At 40.2% G+C, this 15,551-nt stretch overlaps 1 protein-coding gene across 5 annotated transcripts in view; it reads left to right on the top strand.

The window, feature by feature from the left end:
• Nucleotides 1-15,551, top strand: part of FBLN1 (fibulin 1) — a 75,733-nt gene that overhangs the window by 46,577 nt on the left and 13,605 nt on the right. For 3 of the 5 annotated variants that reach the window (XM_014880379.2, XM_014880398.2, XM_088164861.1), the window contains exons 15-16: nt 7,482-7,624; nt 9,472-9,603. In XM_014880379.2, coding sequence (XP_014735865.1) covers nt 7,482-7,624; nt 9,472-9,603 — 275 coding nt within the window. Of the gene's footprint in view, nt 1-2,697; nt 3,152-7,481; nt 7,625-9,471; nt 9,604-15,551 lie in introns of those variants that run through there. The other 2 variants (XM_014880407.2, XM_088164862.1) reach the window with 1 other exon arrangement.

Raw genomic sequence — 15,551 nt, 5'->3', positions numbered from 1 at the left:
TCTTTGAAACCATTATTTCAGTCGCATAAATAAACATAAAAGAACAGAGTAGAAAGTGAGCTAAAATAACAGGGTTCAAATTGAGGAATAAGCATTTAGCAGCAGTACACACTTACTTTTGTAGCCCATGCATCTGATTTCAGAGTTTTGCAAAGACACATACAACTGCCTCTGGGCTCTGGGCTAGTTTTCTCTGGTAGCACTTTCTGCCTGCTCAGCACTGTCCTCTCCTGCTGGGCCCCTTGGCTCTGCCCCATGGCTCACAGCTTGGGGACAGGACACAGGAGCTCTACAGGCAGCTCACCTGTCCCAAGGAGCCACAGAGCTGGCTGGCACCCTGGCCTTGGGCTGCTCCCTCATTAGCTGCAGCTTGTTGCATTCCCCCACCGTGGGACTTCCTGCTGCCCACTGAAGGTCTGGAGAGTACACTGGGGCTGAAATGCTCTTTGCTTCTTGCCTTTGTGGTGTGTGACCCCAGAATGAACTCTGGTTCTTGAAAGCAATAGTATTTGCTATCTCTCCTTTGTGGTTATTTGATGGAACAATTACTGCACATTAACTGAACCTACAGTGCAGTATGCAGTGTATACCACCAAAACATGAGATAAAAGATGATGAATTTTGAATAATTTTAGCTCCTAGCTGCAGGCACATCTATCTTCACAAATAGCTTTCTGAATCAACAGAACATCCTTTTCCAAGTCTTCGAAAGCTGGAAGCTTTGTTTTTTTGTTCTCTTAAAAAATTCTGGCCATAATTTTAAAATGTATTTCACTCTTAAAAAATAATAAGGGAGAGCATCTTTATGAGAGTGTAAGTGCTCATAAGCATGTACATGCTTCCAAGAAGTTATACTTGAAGAAAATATTTCCAGCTAAGGAATTAACTGTCTCAACTTGCTCCATGATTTCAGCAAAACCAAGTAGCCTCGTGATTTCAACACCACCAAGTCATTCTCCTTAGTGGAGTTATTAATGACGTTTCAGAAAAGAATGCAGAGCTCTCCATACCTGAAAATACTTCAAGAGTATCCACACCTAATTAGCTGGCCATCCTGTGAGGACTTGTGCATGATCTTTAAACACATGAATAAAATTAAAAATGCATTCAAGTCTTCAAAGAATTGCTTCAAAGAACCACTTTTGTTTGCAAGTAGTATTAAAAGAAAACATGCAACACATTAATTGAAGAACTGCGGGTCCTTTTAATTAGTCTTCTTGAAAGTGCTGATTTTGCATATAATGAGAAGTTCTTGGAATTCAGATCACTGTGCATTGGCAACAGAATGGGGCTTGCTTATGAACCACAGTTCTGTTGGTAGCAGATACTGCTGATAGGAGCTCAAACTCATGTTGAAGTAAAGTAATGAAGTGGACACTCAGATTTACTTGAGGTGGGAAGAAACAAACCATGCTTTTATTCTGGAGTATTTCTTGGTAAAGAAAGAAATTGTTTAGGTTCCAAAACTTCAGTCTGTGGACCAAATACTGCTTGGAGTGGAGAGACTCTTGCACATAATTTAATTGATTCACAGTTTCGCACAAGGAAAGTTTGGAGCTAAATGCTCATCCTGATCATGATGAAATTTTACAAAGTCATCATCCAGCTGAGACCGTTGTTTACTTCCACACAGCTGCCTGAAAGGATGTTTGGATACCTATGTGGTGATTTGGGCATATCTTTAATCTGAAATGCAAACTTACCCAGTATGCAATCCTTTACACACTTCTCAAACCCACCAGGTACCATGACATGTCAGATCTTCATTAATGTGCTAGTAAACTATAACACTCTCAAACAGCAGTGACTTGGATGCCCATAGCTGTCTACCGTATTTTCTGGACAAAGTTCACTTCTCTCTGGAACAGAATGCACGAAGATAGCAACTACTAATGTAGAGGTTTGTTGTTCCCTGCCTGCCTGTATGGGTGATCTCTTACTAGTGCTCTGGATTTTTCACTGTGACACAGTGCTAAGGGAATGAAAGAACAGAGGGCAAATTCATCTCTCACCAGAATCATTCCCACAACTTAGGGCTACGTAATAGGGGACTGAATGTGTAAAACACATGCTGGAGACATCATCAGGCCATTGGATCTTGTTTTCAGGGCTTGCCTAGATGGGTGTTAGACTGACTCTGTTTGGTTCTGATAGTACACAGGAATACTGTGCCATATCAGCAGGAAAAGATTTATCTTCAGAGACCAACTCCTTGGACATTCATGGTTTTCAGAATACTTCACTCAGTCTTAAAATACAGCCAGACATCCCAAATAGGACACAGACAAATCCCTAACCACTTAGAATATCTTTCTTTACTGAACATATGTCCAACCAGCAAAAGAATAAAACTTGGAGGGGAAAAAAGTGCCAGTGTTCTCTCTAGGAGAGCTTGGCTGACATAAATGAAAATAAACTCTCACCCCCGCTGAGGTGCCAGACTTGATCCATCTGTGCGTGCAGAGCAAGGGCAACACTTCTGACAATGGCAACGCTTCTCTCAAAGCTCCAACTGCAGGCAAGTTCATCCTTATTGAATTCATACCCCTTTGCAATATGAGTGAGGTGCCAGGCTGAAGAATGGATACAGGATGCAAGTCAGCCTGTCTGTTTCCCACCCCCACCGCCCTTGCTCTCCCTCCCACTCGCTAAATGTGCGCTAATTCCTCTTGTCTTGTGTTCTCACTTTTCTTGCAGTCGCTGTGAGCGCTTGCCTTGTAATGAAAATAAGGAGTGCCAGAGCCTGCCTCTGAGAATAACCTACTATCACCTCTCTTTTCCTACCAACATTCAAGTACCCACCGACATTTTCCGCATGGGTCCTTCCAATGCTGTCCCTGGGGATAAAATTCAGCTGTCCATCATCAGCGGGAACCAGGAGGGGTTTTTCACCACAAAAAAAGTGAACAACCACAGTGGCCTTGTGGTCTTGCAGCGTCAAATCACAGAGCCCAGAGACCTTCTTCTGACAATTCAAATGCGACTTTCCCGCCATGGAACTGTCAACACATTTATTGCCAAAATTTTTATCTTTGTCTCTGCACAGCTTTGATCCCTAACTTACAGTCATCATTGGCTACTCTTTCTCTTCAAAGAGTAGCTTTTTCCCCCCAATTTTAATAAAGTTTTAGTTCATCTGTTGCACGCTGCACTTGCATTTTATTTGCCATCATCATTACAGTTTTCCACTTTCCCCTATATCTGAACATCTTAATTCGTGGAGATTCTTCTGTGTACTCTGCATCATAATACAAAGCAGAAGCTGGTGTCTAAGAGTTCATTACTTAAACGTACTGAGGACTGAAAGCTATTCACTTACTTTACACCAAATGGGAGTCATCTGATCATGCACAGTTTCATATGTTTAAATCTAAATTTTCCAAAGGAAATAGGTACATATTTTGAGATGTCTCAACTGAGACATCTCTAGAAAGATTTCATCACTTATGTAGCAAATAGTGTGCACTTTCTGAAAATCTGTTAAAAGGGCAGAATTTAGACCTTTAGGACCCCTGAGGTGCCCTAGCACATGGGTCAGTATAAATGTGTGCAGCCAGATTCTCAAGCTGTCCTATTCATTGTTGCTCTGTTGTATGCTGTGAGCTAATGCTTATTTCCACCAGGTACAGATCCCAGTTCTAGCTTCTAAGGATGGTACAAAAGCTAACCTCCTTTAAAGTATATTTATTTGAGAGATATTTCATCTTTCTTTCTGTGGAATTTATGCTGAATGGAGCAACTAATGACAGCAGAACAGCAATCAACTTCATAACAGCATTCAGCTAATAGCACAGAGCTCCTTTCTGTTGCACAAGCTATAACCTGAAACATTCCCATCTACAGGAACATTTGAAAAAGATCCTTGATTTGCCTCATAACACTTTTGTCTCTCCAGCTTCCATATTAAAGCTGATACATTTTGACCAGTAAAGACTTTATCCACAACCACCATCACACTAAATCATAAGTGCCCTGAAAAATCAGTCAGATTTCCAATGTCCAAATCTTTCTTCCTTTACTTTGACTTTCAAGAACAATGTAGACAATACAACTAGAATTTCTTTGCAATTCTTTTGTTTTCTGAGCTGGAAGTGGATTTATTTATAACACATAGTCCTTGTGTAGATAAATATTAGAAGTTCAGTTCGAGAGATATGATCCAAAAATTAATGTTCTACATTACCCTGGGCTCAGTTATCTCTGCTTTTCGTTACACAGGCAGAACAGTCATTCCATAGAAGATCAGGGATTAATTCATGAGAATGCACCTATAGAAAAAAAACCTCAGAGTGTAAGTGCTGACAGCACAGCCAGGGTATAAGGGTAGAAACTGGGAACTTTCTCGACCAAGATCATAAGCCTTAATCACCTGAGCCCAAGGAATTACTCCATTAGCTGGAAGCTGCAGGCTCTCAGGCTCATCATCAGCCAACGCCTGGATCAGGGCATGATCACAGCACTCTGCCAGAGTATTACATATTCCCCAAGGCAAAGTTTATCCCAGCTGGCTGACAGGAGTTCAAGTCTCATAAGGAATGCCAGTGTTTAATAAGCCTGTTGACACATCCTTATAAAGCTGCCAGAAGTTGTCAGTGGGGATAGAGTCCCAGGTATAAATACTGAGAGCACAAGCCTGTGCTACTTGAGCTCATGGGGTTGATTACTGCCACAGAAGATGCTTATATGAAAATGCCCTCTGACCACCACTTCCTTATGAGGCTTTGAGGAAGTAGGACACTTATTGAAAAATAAACTTAAGTTTTGCAAACATTAATTTGTATTTATTTGGCAAGAAAAAAAGGGAGTTTGAGAACTTGACCCTCAGTGTTGTAAAATGCCGACACATTCATTGTATTTAGCAAGGAATTCAAGAGCACAAAGCTCATGTTCCCCTGTGTTAGATGCTTGAGTGCTGTAGTGTCACTGGGACTTTCAGGAGCATGTATGTAATTACATAGTGTTATTTATATTTTCCAAATGAAAATGAAACCACAGCTCATGGTCCAAAGAACTTACTGACTGAGTCTAACAGACAATACGAAAAATAATCGCACCAGAACCCTATAAGAAGAAAAAAACTATACTCAGGAAATAATCAGAGCAGCTGAGCTGTTTCTTAACTTTCTTCTCTTTAAATGAAAATGCATAGAGGGAAGACGATCTCCAAAGCTGTAATTTGTGCTAGAGGGAGAAAACTTGAAGGAAACGTAGAAATAAATAAGTTCTCAGCACTGAGGAAGAAACTTTTGCCAGTCACAGTCCCTACTGTAGGAGGGCATGAGCAAAAAGGAAAATATCAGCTAATCAGAAGATGAAATGCAAAGATGATGTGTAAGGATAAAATTATAAAGTATTATGAGAACAGAGCAAATAATTTATAGCAAATATCAGGATTTGAAATAGATGTTAGTTGTCAAGTTACTCCAGTTTGGAGATGTCCAAAAGATGAAGCAATGAGAGATCAAAGTGTTGTCAACTGCCCTTTGGATATGCTGGCATGAGGCAATTAGCAGGGATAGCAAAAGAAAGGAAATCAGAGAGTGAGTATAACGAAAGAATAAATTCCAGTTTAGCAATGTGGAGAGAGCATGCAAAAAATACCCCAAAACAAGTTAGTAGGATTTGTAAGAGGAGAGACAAAAGATACAAAGAAATAGAGTTGACACAGACATTTATCTGTCTCACATGTGGTTATGAGCTGGATGGATCTAGAAACTCAGTTTAGATGAGAACTAATACAAATCGGTTGTGACCATCGAGATCCCCTGATCTGTACCAGTCATGTCAGAAAACTTTATTCTACAGGTGAGAATCATGAGTGCAAGTCTTACTTAGGACTTCATCTTACACTGAATTATGGCTTTATTGGCAAAGTATTTCAGAAATATTTGTATTTGCTTCTGTTCCAGGGAAATACAAATCGAGAGTAAGGCTCCCTTTTATTCCCAGGAAAAAGCAAAAGGAGACCATTAGTGAATGTCTGAGACACTCCCACCACAATGTTTTTTGCATCCGAATTCTGCTATCTAAATACAGCTGTGGTAATTTAGGATGTTCAATGTATTCTAACAGTACTTCATCAGTAATAGTGTCCCAAAACAAGTTATGCAAGCTACTGTTTATAGTGAGGTGTCTGGGCCGTGACAAGACTTCATACACAGATAAAGGTGGGAAGTAAAAGGTCTCTCCTGGCCAGCCTCAAAGCATCAAGTACAGGCTCAGCTGGTGTTTATTAACAGCTCTGTTGCCTCCCTGTGGACTGTGCCAGTTCACAGCTGTTGAAGCAAGAGTTCATTGATGTTGATTTGTATTTTTCACTTATTTAACTTCATACAGTATTGGTGTGTTTGGCTTAATTTTCTTTGGTGAGCAGAGGTGGGAACACGTAATAAGTTACTGATATATTGGTTATAAATAGAGCCATAAAGTCCCTTTGAACAGCTGAAAAAAAGATAGTTTGTAGGTGTGGACTGGGATAACACATTTTGAGAAGAGCAAGAATCATTTGTTTTTAGAGGTATCAAACAAACTAAATCTTCCCCTTTTTTGGTTTCCCTTTAACTCAGTAAATTTTTCTCACTTTTAATCTTTTAATTTCCCCCCTCTGACACTGCAGTATTTTCTTTTTCCACTTAGAAATATATAGAAATGGGCAGGTCAAAGTTGAGATCATTTGTGGGGCTTAGTCACATTTAAAGTCCCAGCACAGCCCTTTCATCTCTTATGAACAGAGTGGGCATTGTGTGAAGTTCTTGAACTGTAAGTGACTTTAAATTCACTCTAGTGGACAAGGGTGAGAAGTCATTTAACTTTTAATAGACTTTCAAGGCCGAATGAGCAGCTGGTTGAGATGGAATATGAAATTACCCTTACCATTTCCCCAAACTCAGAATTCAGCTTTTGAGGTTTTAAATAATGTGGTTAACTTTTTTCCTCCCCTAGCTTCCATTCCTCTCTGTTTTCTCAGTTCTATCAAATGGAAAGGGAGGGTGTGAAAAAAAGACTTAAAAGAGGTTCCTCTGGCCCTTGCACATGGAAAATCATGAAAGTTGGCCCTTTGCAATTTATGCCAGGTTTCTAAAATAGAAATAATTCTGTCTGCTTTATATGACTGAGTAAAAAAGGCTGGTGCAAGTAAAAGCGGATCCACTGAAATGGCTGAGACCAGGCCATTGTTTGGTCCTGTTTGTCCTTGGAAAGGAACATTACATGGCATCTTGGGCACTACAGTTCTTGTTTTCACATGCCTGGCTTGAAGAACTGTGTTTGAGGGGGGTTTGACTGCAACTCTGAGCCAAACCAGTTCTTCAGAGGTCCTGAAGTTCTGATGATCTGCATTTGTCTAAGTTTTTGAGGTTAAGAATCAACACGTATATCAACCACAGTTTCTAGCTCCCTAGATTGCAAAACACAGAGTAATTGCAAAACACAGAGTATTTAATATTCAGTCTATATATGAATCTCTTTTTGGTTTTTCTTAGTGTCAGACTAGAAAAGACAGATACCATCCGTTGCATTAAGTCTTGTCGACCAAATGATGTCAGCTGTCTGCTGGATCCAGTCCACACAATTTCCCACACTGTCATTTCACTGCCCACGTTCAGAGAATTTACAAGACCTGAAGGTAAGTGGTTTGTTCCTTGTTCTGTTTAATAGACTACAGCATATAAAACCTCCACCGGAAATCCTTGCCTAAAGCCAGACTCGCTACCGGTGCAGTAAATGTTTGCACAGCTCCAAATTATAGTTTACTATCCATTTAATTAAAACCTTCAATATCCAGGAGTTTTAATTTTATGGAGGAAAGAAAGCCATTCTGAACTCTAACTCATACTGCTTCAGAGTCTAAGGAAATATTGACTCTGAATTCCCATGTACACATTTACTCACACAATAGCCATATGCCCCATGACATTTTTTCTTCCCTTGTTTGCAGGTTTTGCTTTAGGAACAAGGTACTAAATATATTTCTCTCATCTCTCTATAACCTGTTGTTTGCTACTGACAGGGGACTTGTTCCAATAATAAAAACCTTACATGCAGACAGACATTAATCATAAAATAAATTATATTGAATATATGATGATCAGCTGGTTTTTGACCTATGAACAAAGTGTTGTTTGTTATAGATTAAAGGAAGGGAAATTCCAAGGACTGGGCAGAAAGTTCTTAAGACAAGAATTTCAAAAAGCACCCAAATAAGTGGCTGTCCTCTGCAGTACCTGCAAGTTTTTAAGTCCTGCAGTTTCATACCCACTTTTCACTCACTTTCTTAGTTCACATAAAAACTAAAAACTTACAGATCAAGAGCCAGTTTTTGCTCCTTGCCATTTGCATGGATTTTCTGGCAATGCATCCATCAGTGGGATGACTGCCTGCAGCCCTGCTGCTCTCAGCACTTTACTGAGTGGCACAGACACAGAGAGAAGGGTATGGAGGTAAGAAAGGTTATTTCTGAGGGGTTTCCAAAGGCTCTAAATCCTCATTTCTGATGTACCCAAAGTCTCAGCCTTGCTGTTTCAGAAAGTTGTCCTAAATGAAAGCCAAAGCTGATTCTTTCCCTCTGCACCAGGCAGGAGTGGGGAAAAAGACATCCCAGTCCTTGCCCGGACAGGAACAACTTAACCACGGATGTGGAGCTCCTGTAGGTTCTGTCAGGCCTGTTTCAGGCCTTGGCTGGCCCTGCTTCACAGGGAATGAAGGAATGCCCCATGGCCACTTCTGCTCCCAAACACACCCCTTCAGCTTCACCAGGTGTACTGGCAGCAGAGCTAAGGATTTGGCCCAGGATGCTTCCCAAACCTCATTAGTCCATCCTCGTGTTTTAATAAGAAGAGATGAGACCTAGTGATCTGAGATTACTACTGAAGACCAGAAGACATAAACTGTAATTCAGTGCATGGCCTCAGGTGAATTCTTACAGCTCCAAGTCTAGTTTCATCATCTGTAGAGTGAGGATAATAATGAGAGTAATAATACCTCTATCCCTCACAAGGGACTTGAAAATAGTCTCATTTTATTTTTAAACCTAAACACCTCCTCCAGTACTCCAAAGGACTCTTTAATTTGTAATGGCAATACTTTGTGTAGCTGCCATGGGGAATCAGAGTGGAGAGGTTTATCTGTTTGGTCCCTTCCTCAGCCCAGCCTGTGGATCCTTGGTGCTGTCCTCTTTGGGTACCTGGTGGAAATCTGATTGCCTTCTTAACAGCAATCTTTTTGGATTTTAAAAGTAAAAGTGTTTTGGCTTCAGGGCCTTTGGATGGTGGAAATAGGAGGAGAAAACAAATCTATCCAAATCCTTGCTTTCCTTAGATCTTCTTTTTTACCTTTCCATTTTAAAGGACAAACTGGGAGTGGTAAGGGAGGGGAATGTCTTCCACCAGCTTTGAGGACAAGTCATTTTGGATCAAATTCTGTTGGATCCTTCAAATACTTGTCAGTGCATTCTGTGATACTCTTTATTTGCAGAGATTATTTTTCTTCGTGCCATCACACCTACATATCCGGCCAACCAGGCAGATATCATATTTGACATTACAGAAGGAAATTTAAGAGATTCATTTGATATCATCAAGCGTTACATGGATGGTATGACAGTGGGTGAGTAGTGTTTTCTGCCTACTTTCTTCTTTCAACTATACTGTAGGACAAGGTCAAAGAAATTAATACAAGTAATTAATTCCTATCTTGATTTTCAAGCCACTGTTTATTTCCTATTCTTCAGACCAATATGTGTAATTTGAACTAATATCACAGATAAATTTCTATTCAAAATACCAGAGGTATATTTCAGTATTCTTTAATTTAAGAACTGGCCCTAACTAAAAAATGCAAATGGTTTAGTTTTAAAATGATGAAGGACCTAATGTAAGCAGGAGCAGTTGGCAAATGATGTTAAGGTGGAGGGCAGGAGCAGGTCTCAGCTGATGTGCTGCTCTGCCCAAGGGGACCTGCTCGGGCAGTGGCAGGGGAATCCACTGAAATTCTCATGCCGGGTATTAAAAAGTAGTATTTAATTGCTTTTTATTAATGTTTATTGAAATTGTTTATGAAAATAAAGGACTACTGTTCCCAGTGAACACTTGTGCTTTGGTATGTGAACGTGCAGATTCTGCTCAGGTTCATACATGTGCTTCAGCAGGACTTGTCTGGAGGAAAAGAAAAATCACTGCAGCTTTCATATGGAGGATTGTGAAAAAGCTTTCTTTTACGTGGTCTGAAGGTGGCACTGGTGCATTTCAGAAGCAGGATAGCACAACATCAGCTCTGCAAAGGTTTTATGAACTGTAGATAAAAATCCCAAGTCATTAGGTTTCTATTTCTTTCTTGATCAAACAGAAGTATATATGTGAATGCTGAGAAAAAGGGAGAGTCTGTTAAAAAAGGATGATAAGATTACAGATTTCAGTTATTGGGGCATTTCTTTAGCAGAGTATAAATGTTATCAGATCCCACAGAAGTTACAGTAGTTTGCTTTTCGTGCCATGTGCTTCTTTCTGTCTGAAATAAGAAAGAAGGATGTGTTTGGAAATTCGACTGGCCAAGGTATTTGCCTGAGGGGAGGGTTTCCACTTTGAAGAACAGGACTGTGTGTCCGTGGTATTTTATTTGGTGAACTGGATTATTTGTCTCACATTGTAAAGAGATAAAGGATATTCTTATACACTGAGTTGAGAAGGTATGATACATGCCCAAGTATATTCTCAGCTCTGTGAAAGAATTGGGCAACTCTTTCTTCACCTCAGTTCCCCCTGTGCAACATGGAGATGATAAAACATGCCTACTACTGTCTTAATTAATTCTTGTGTGTAAGAATCTTAATTAATTCCTCTATGTAAAAGTACTTTGAGATTAATGGATGGAAGCTGCAAAGAAAACTGCCTGCAGCAGAATTGGAAAAGGAAAATCAAAACAACCCCCCAGCTGATATTACCTGGAGGGGCAGAGGTTCAGGACAGCACAGTGTCTGTGTGATATTAGGATTGCAAATAATTCTGCCTGCAGCAGTTCTGCTGCTCTCATCATAATATAATTTTTACTATTATTAATAATCAGAATGTTAGGTGTTTCCCTAAAAAGTGCTGGGAAGTTTTCAACACAAATCAGATGGGATCCTAGTCCATGAGAATTCACAAAGTCTCTCTTGGAAAGAAAGGGAAGGGTTTGTATAAAGAAGGAAAACTCCAAAGGGCACAGACAGTATCAGAAAGCTTTAGTGGTTATCCCACTAAGTTACAGGAACCTCAGAACTGTGGAGAATCTAGTAACTCTAGTGAAGCAAATGCCCAACTAAGCCAGTAACAAAAGGGTTTCCAGGAATCTTTCTGCAATTACAATGTTCCAACTTGTTGCAAAAAGCAATTTATGTGCTTCTGGGAGAGCACACCTGGACCATCACGCTGGATGATCACATACGCCACTGGGATCCAGGCAGCACATTTCAAATTTTTTTTATATGTACTTTTAAATGTATTTTTACTGCCTATATGAGAAAGAATAAATTTATTTTGATAATAAATCATAAATGCTCTGGTAAAAGAAAAAAGAAGCATGCTTCATTCTGTTGTACAATTTCAGGACAAATGACCAGAATATCAAATTTATTTTGTCTGCTAATGGAAATTAGATCACCAAATATCTCAAATATATTTTCTTTTTACAAGACTAATTTTCTCTACAGGAGAAAAGATTGAAAATTTTTGACAGTAAGCTTTTTGTTGTTGGTTGGTTTTTCTTAGTTTTTTTTTTTTTTTTTTCCTAAAGAAAAGACACATACTAGCTCAGAGTGTGATGAAATGCATAAGAGCAGGTGGAAAAAAGCAGGAAAATAATTACTAGAATTACTGAAATACCTCAGTGCAATAAATGTTGACTCAATATCAGAGTAGAGGAAGACAGTGAAGGGATTCAGTGAAGGGATTCAGTGAGAAAAGAGGGGGAGAAAGGACAGGCCAATGAAGATGTACTTTCAGGAAGACCCTCATTAGTAACACAGTTTTAGCTAGGCTGTCACTAACAAGGACAGAGATGATGCCTTAAGAAGGACCTGGATGTAACCTGTGCTTCTGTGAATGCAAAAGATGCTCTCAAAAGTGCAACTAGGGGAAAAAAGTGAAAAGGCGCAATTCTTTTGGGAAAGGTTTAAAGAGTGAGAGGAGCTCTTAAAGATGAAGTTACAGAAGAAAACTGGGGGCTTCTACACAGAATTTTGGGCTGAAAGAATTCAGGTTACCACTTTCAGCCATTATCCCTCTAAGCTGACACTGAGACTTAAAGGAGATGTTAAGGAAGCTGAATTATGTGTGAGAGGTGATGGAGAATGGCTGATCAGGCTGGTTTGTGCTTTGTTGATGGAGATATTGCAGCTGAAGTCATTGGAGGAGATGAGTGTGAAGGAGCAGGCCGTGAGGGAGATAAAAGAAGAAAACAGAAGCAGAGGAAAGCACTGCCCCAGGGAATGTTACAAAAAGAAAGAACACAGTCTCCCAAAAGATACGTAGAAGAAACAGGCCCAAAGGTAGGAGAAGAAAGAGGCAAGGACAGTATTGCAAAATCAAAGAAAGAAAACATATCAAACAGGAATCAATGACCAGCGCTGTCAGACATGGAGGAGCCAAAAGAACTAAGAACAAACTCCAAATGTAGCTCTGATGACCTACAGAAAGGATCTTGCAGTGGAAGAGGAGGAATGAAAGCCAGACTCCTGGAGAGGCAGTGTATAGACTTCATGAAATAGGATGAAAAATAATTGTATAAAAAGTTGCTTCCAATATTTTTACTCTATTATATTAAAAGGAGATGCAAATCCCCAATCTTCCCTGGTTCAGGAAGTGATGAAGACTCCTTGTTTCCTGGTGTGGTTACAGGCCAAGGTGGCAATGAGTCTAAATGACACTGTTAACCTAACATCACTTACTAGCATGGGTGGGAGAAAAACAGAAGTGCAGACCTATCCAGGTTTGTGGTTTTTTTAAAGCTTTTATAGACTTTTCACTGCATTCCTCTTTTAACCAGCTGTCAGTGAAAAATGAAGAATGCATTTTCAACCTGTGCAAAAATGTTCTATCAGTGCCTAAGGTATTATCGGTTGCTATAAAACATTCCCCCTTCAGCTATGCATTCATTGTTTGAAACAGTAATCCCACCCTCCCACCTTGTAGTCTGGTAAACTTCAGAAAGGTTTTAAAATTTCCTAATACAGCCAAAAGTAGTTTTGATAGGCTGAAATCATCCATATTGCATTTGGTAATAACCAAAGCCTATATCCTTGCTTATAAAGCAGAATGGTGCTATTCTTCTAGAAAACATCCAGAGACAATACAGCTATAAAAAGTCACTCTAGAATTTCAATGGGGGGTTGTGCTGGTGCTTGAATGCACTTGTATCTACACTGATATGTACTACTGCTCTCCATTGTTATTTGCAAGGCTTACATTGCTGTCTCTGTCTCGAATTTCCAGCCTCTTTTACATTGGTGACAGTTCATGATGTTACCTTTGAACCATTAAAGTGTCTCAACTACAGATAGCACCATGCTGGATGTATCACTAGTCTAATTTCTACTGTGGTATCATGATAGTGTGTTCCAGAGTCTGAGGAGAGACTTGTCAAAAATGATCAAGAAGATGAACAAAACCAGGTACCCTGAGCAAGTGTGTTTGTGAGATCCCATATTAGGTGGGGCAGGAGTAGGACACTGGAGGTTTGTTTGACTTTTGTGACCTCTGTCCTTAGCACAGGGGTAGTAGCTCTGTATCTCAGAAGTAGTTTGGCCATTCACAGTGTGGCAAAGTCTTTTTACAGTCCTCCATGCAAATGTTTGTATGGTCTGACATGAAATTCGGTCATTGGTCTGCAAAAGACTTTGTTCTGAGCTTTGTCCCTGGACCCACTCTCCAGGCAAGTACCTTCACATTTCCCTCTGCTTCTCTCTCCTTCTGTGTTGATCCAGATTCTATCTTTGGGCCGGAGGCTGGCTGGTTCTTACCATGCATTTGTTTTGGTGTTCAGCAAAATGAGTTTCCCAGACTGATGTGGCCTTCAGCAACAGTTCACCTACAGCTGGGTTTCTGTGTGGCAGGGGAGGTGTAGGCAGAGCCAGGGCATCCAGGCAAGTCTGCTGTTTACAGGGGCAAAGAGAGAGAACACTTATTCCCATGTGGATATTCTTTCTAGAAAGTAAGCAGCAATAGAAACATTTTGTTGTGATTATAATGTCACTAGTGTAAAACAACAATGGTGTCTGGCCATACAAAACTGGTGCTGCCCAGTCATTACCAGCAAGCTCATGGAGCAGGACATAATTCAGTAGGTTTTTCAACAGGCTTTTGCAGCTGTACCCTAAAAGAGACAGTTCCTTTCAGTATCTTTGCTCTGGTTTCATCCCTAGGCTTTCCACTATCACAAGAGGACCTCCTCAGAAAAGAATATTTTGTGAGTTTTTCTCTGTGCCAGGTTGCCCTGTTGAAATTAGTAACTGTGCATTTGAGATGAGGGTGCCCAGAAGCCATTTGGTAAATGGGATCCTGGATTTACTGCCTCAACCTGCCCTTTCAGGATGCTGCTGACTGCACTGCTCAGCAGTCAAATAGCTCAACACCCTCCCTTCCCTCCAGAAAAAAAATGAGGATGGAGAGCTCTTCTGGGGGCAAAGGAGAACCTTGAGCAGGAGGCAAATTTTCATTTCATATCTGAGAAATGCTGAAGGTGCTTTTCTGGTGAGAATGATCTCAAGTAGAACAACCTACCTAATGCCAAATTTCACTCTAGCACACTGCAAGTGTCTGATTAATCCAGCTCTCCTTCTTGATCTGTGTCCATATCAACTCTCTGGTGGTACAAGGTACTACAAAATCATTCATACAGACCACCTTTGGTTACAGCTTCCACAAGGCTCAGCAGGCAGATAAATTATACTGCAGGTCTGATGACGCTTTGTGAACTGTGGTATGAAGTATAAAACCTGACAATTTGGGAAAGAAATGGACTGAGTTAGGGACAGCAAAGGGCACCAAAGTCCTTGATTCAAATTGCATAGCATGCATTTTCTAGTGTTCATGTTAAACAGCGGCTGGGATACTGCATAAATAAGCAAATAAAGCCAGATTTGAAATCCAGTACACCAAGAAACATATTACAGCAATTCCTCTGAGATATGTCTGTGTGAATCCAGCTTTCTGAGGTGCTCTGCCCCAGGTCAAAGTAGTCAAAGACATGCTTTTATGATGATCTCCAAGTGTGAAATATATGTGCAATTGATTAATGACTGGACGTCATACTCAGTACTCTGGTTTAGTTGAGATGGTGTTTGGTCAAAGGTTGGACTCAATGGTCTTGAAAATATTGTAAAGTCTTAATAATTCTGTGATTCAGGTGCTTCTGCTGCTGTAGCTGAGTCTGTGTGTTGATAACAATCATCTTATTCCTGCAGCAGCACCTACATACCCTATAAAAATGGAAAAGGAAGATAAGACCCAAGCATATTGTAAATCTTTCACAGTATGATACGCAGATGCCTGGCTCACTTAAAAACAACCTTGCCTTAACTT

The sequence above is a fragment of the Sturnus vulgaris genome, chromosome 5 (assembly GCF_052056855.1).
Source record: "Sturnus vulgaris isolate bStuVul1 chromosome 5, bStuVul1.hap1, whole genome shotgun sequence".
Taxonomy (NCBI): domain Eukaryota; kingdom Metazoa; phylum Chordata; class Aves; order Passeriformes; family Sturnidae; genus Sturnus; species Sturnus vulgaris.
This window is presented reverse-complemented; position numbering and strand designations above follow the sequence as displayed.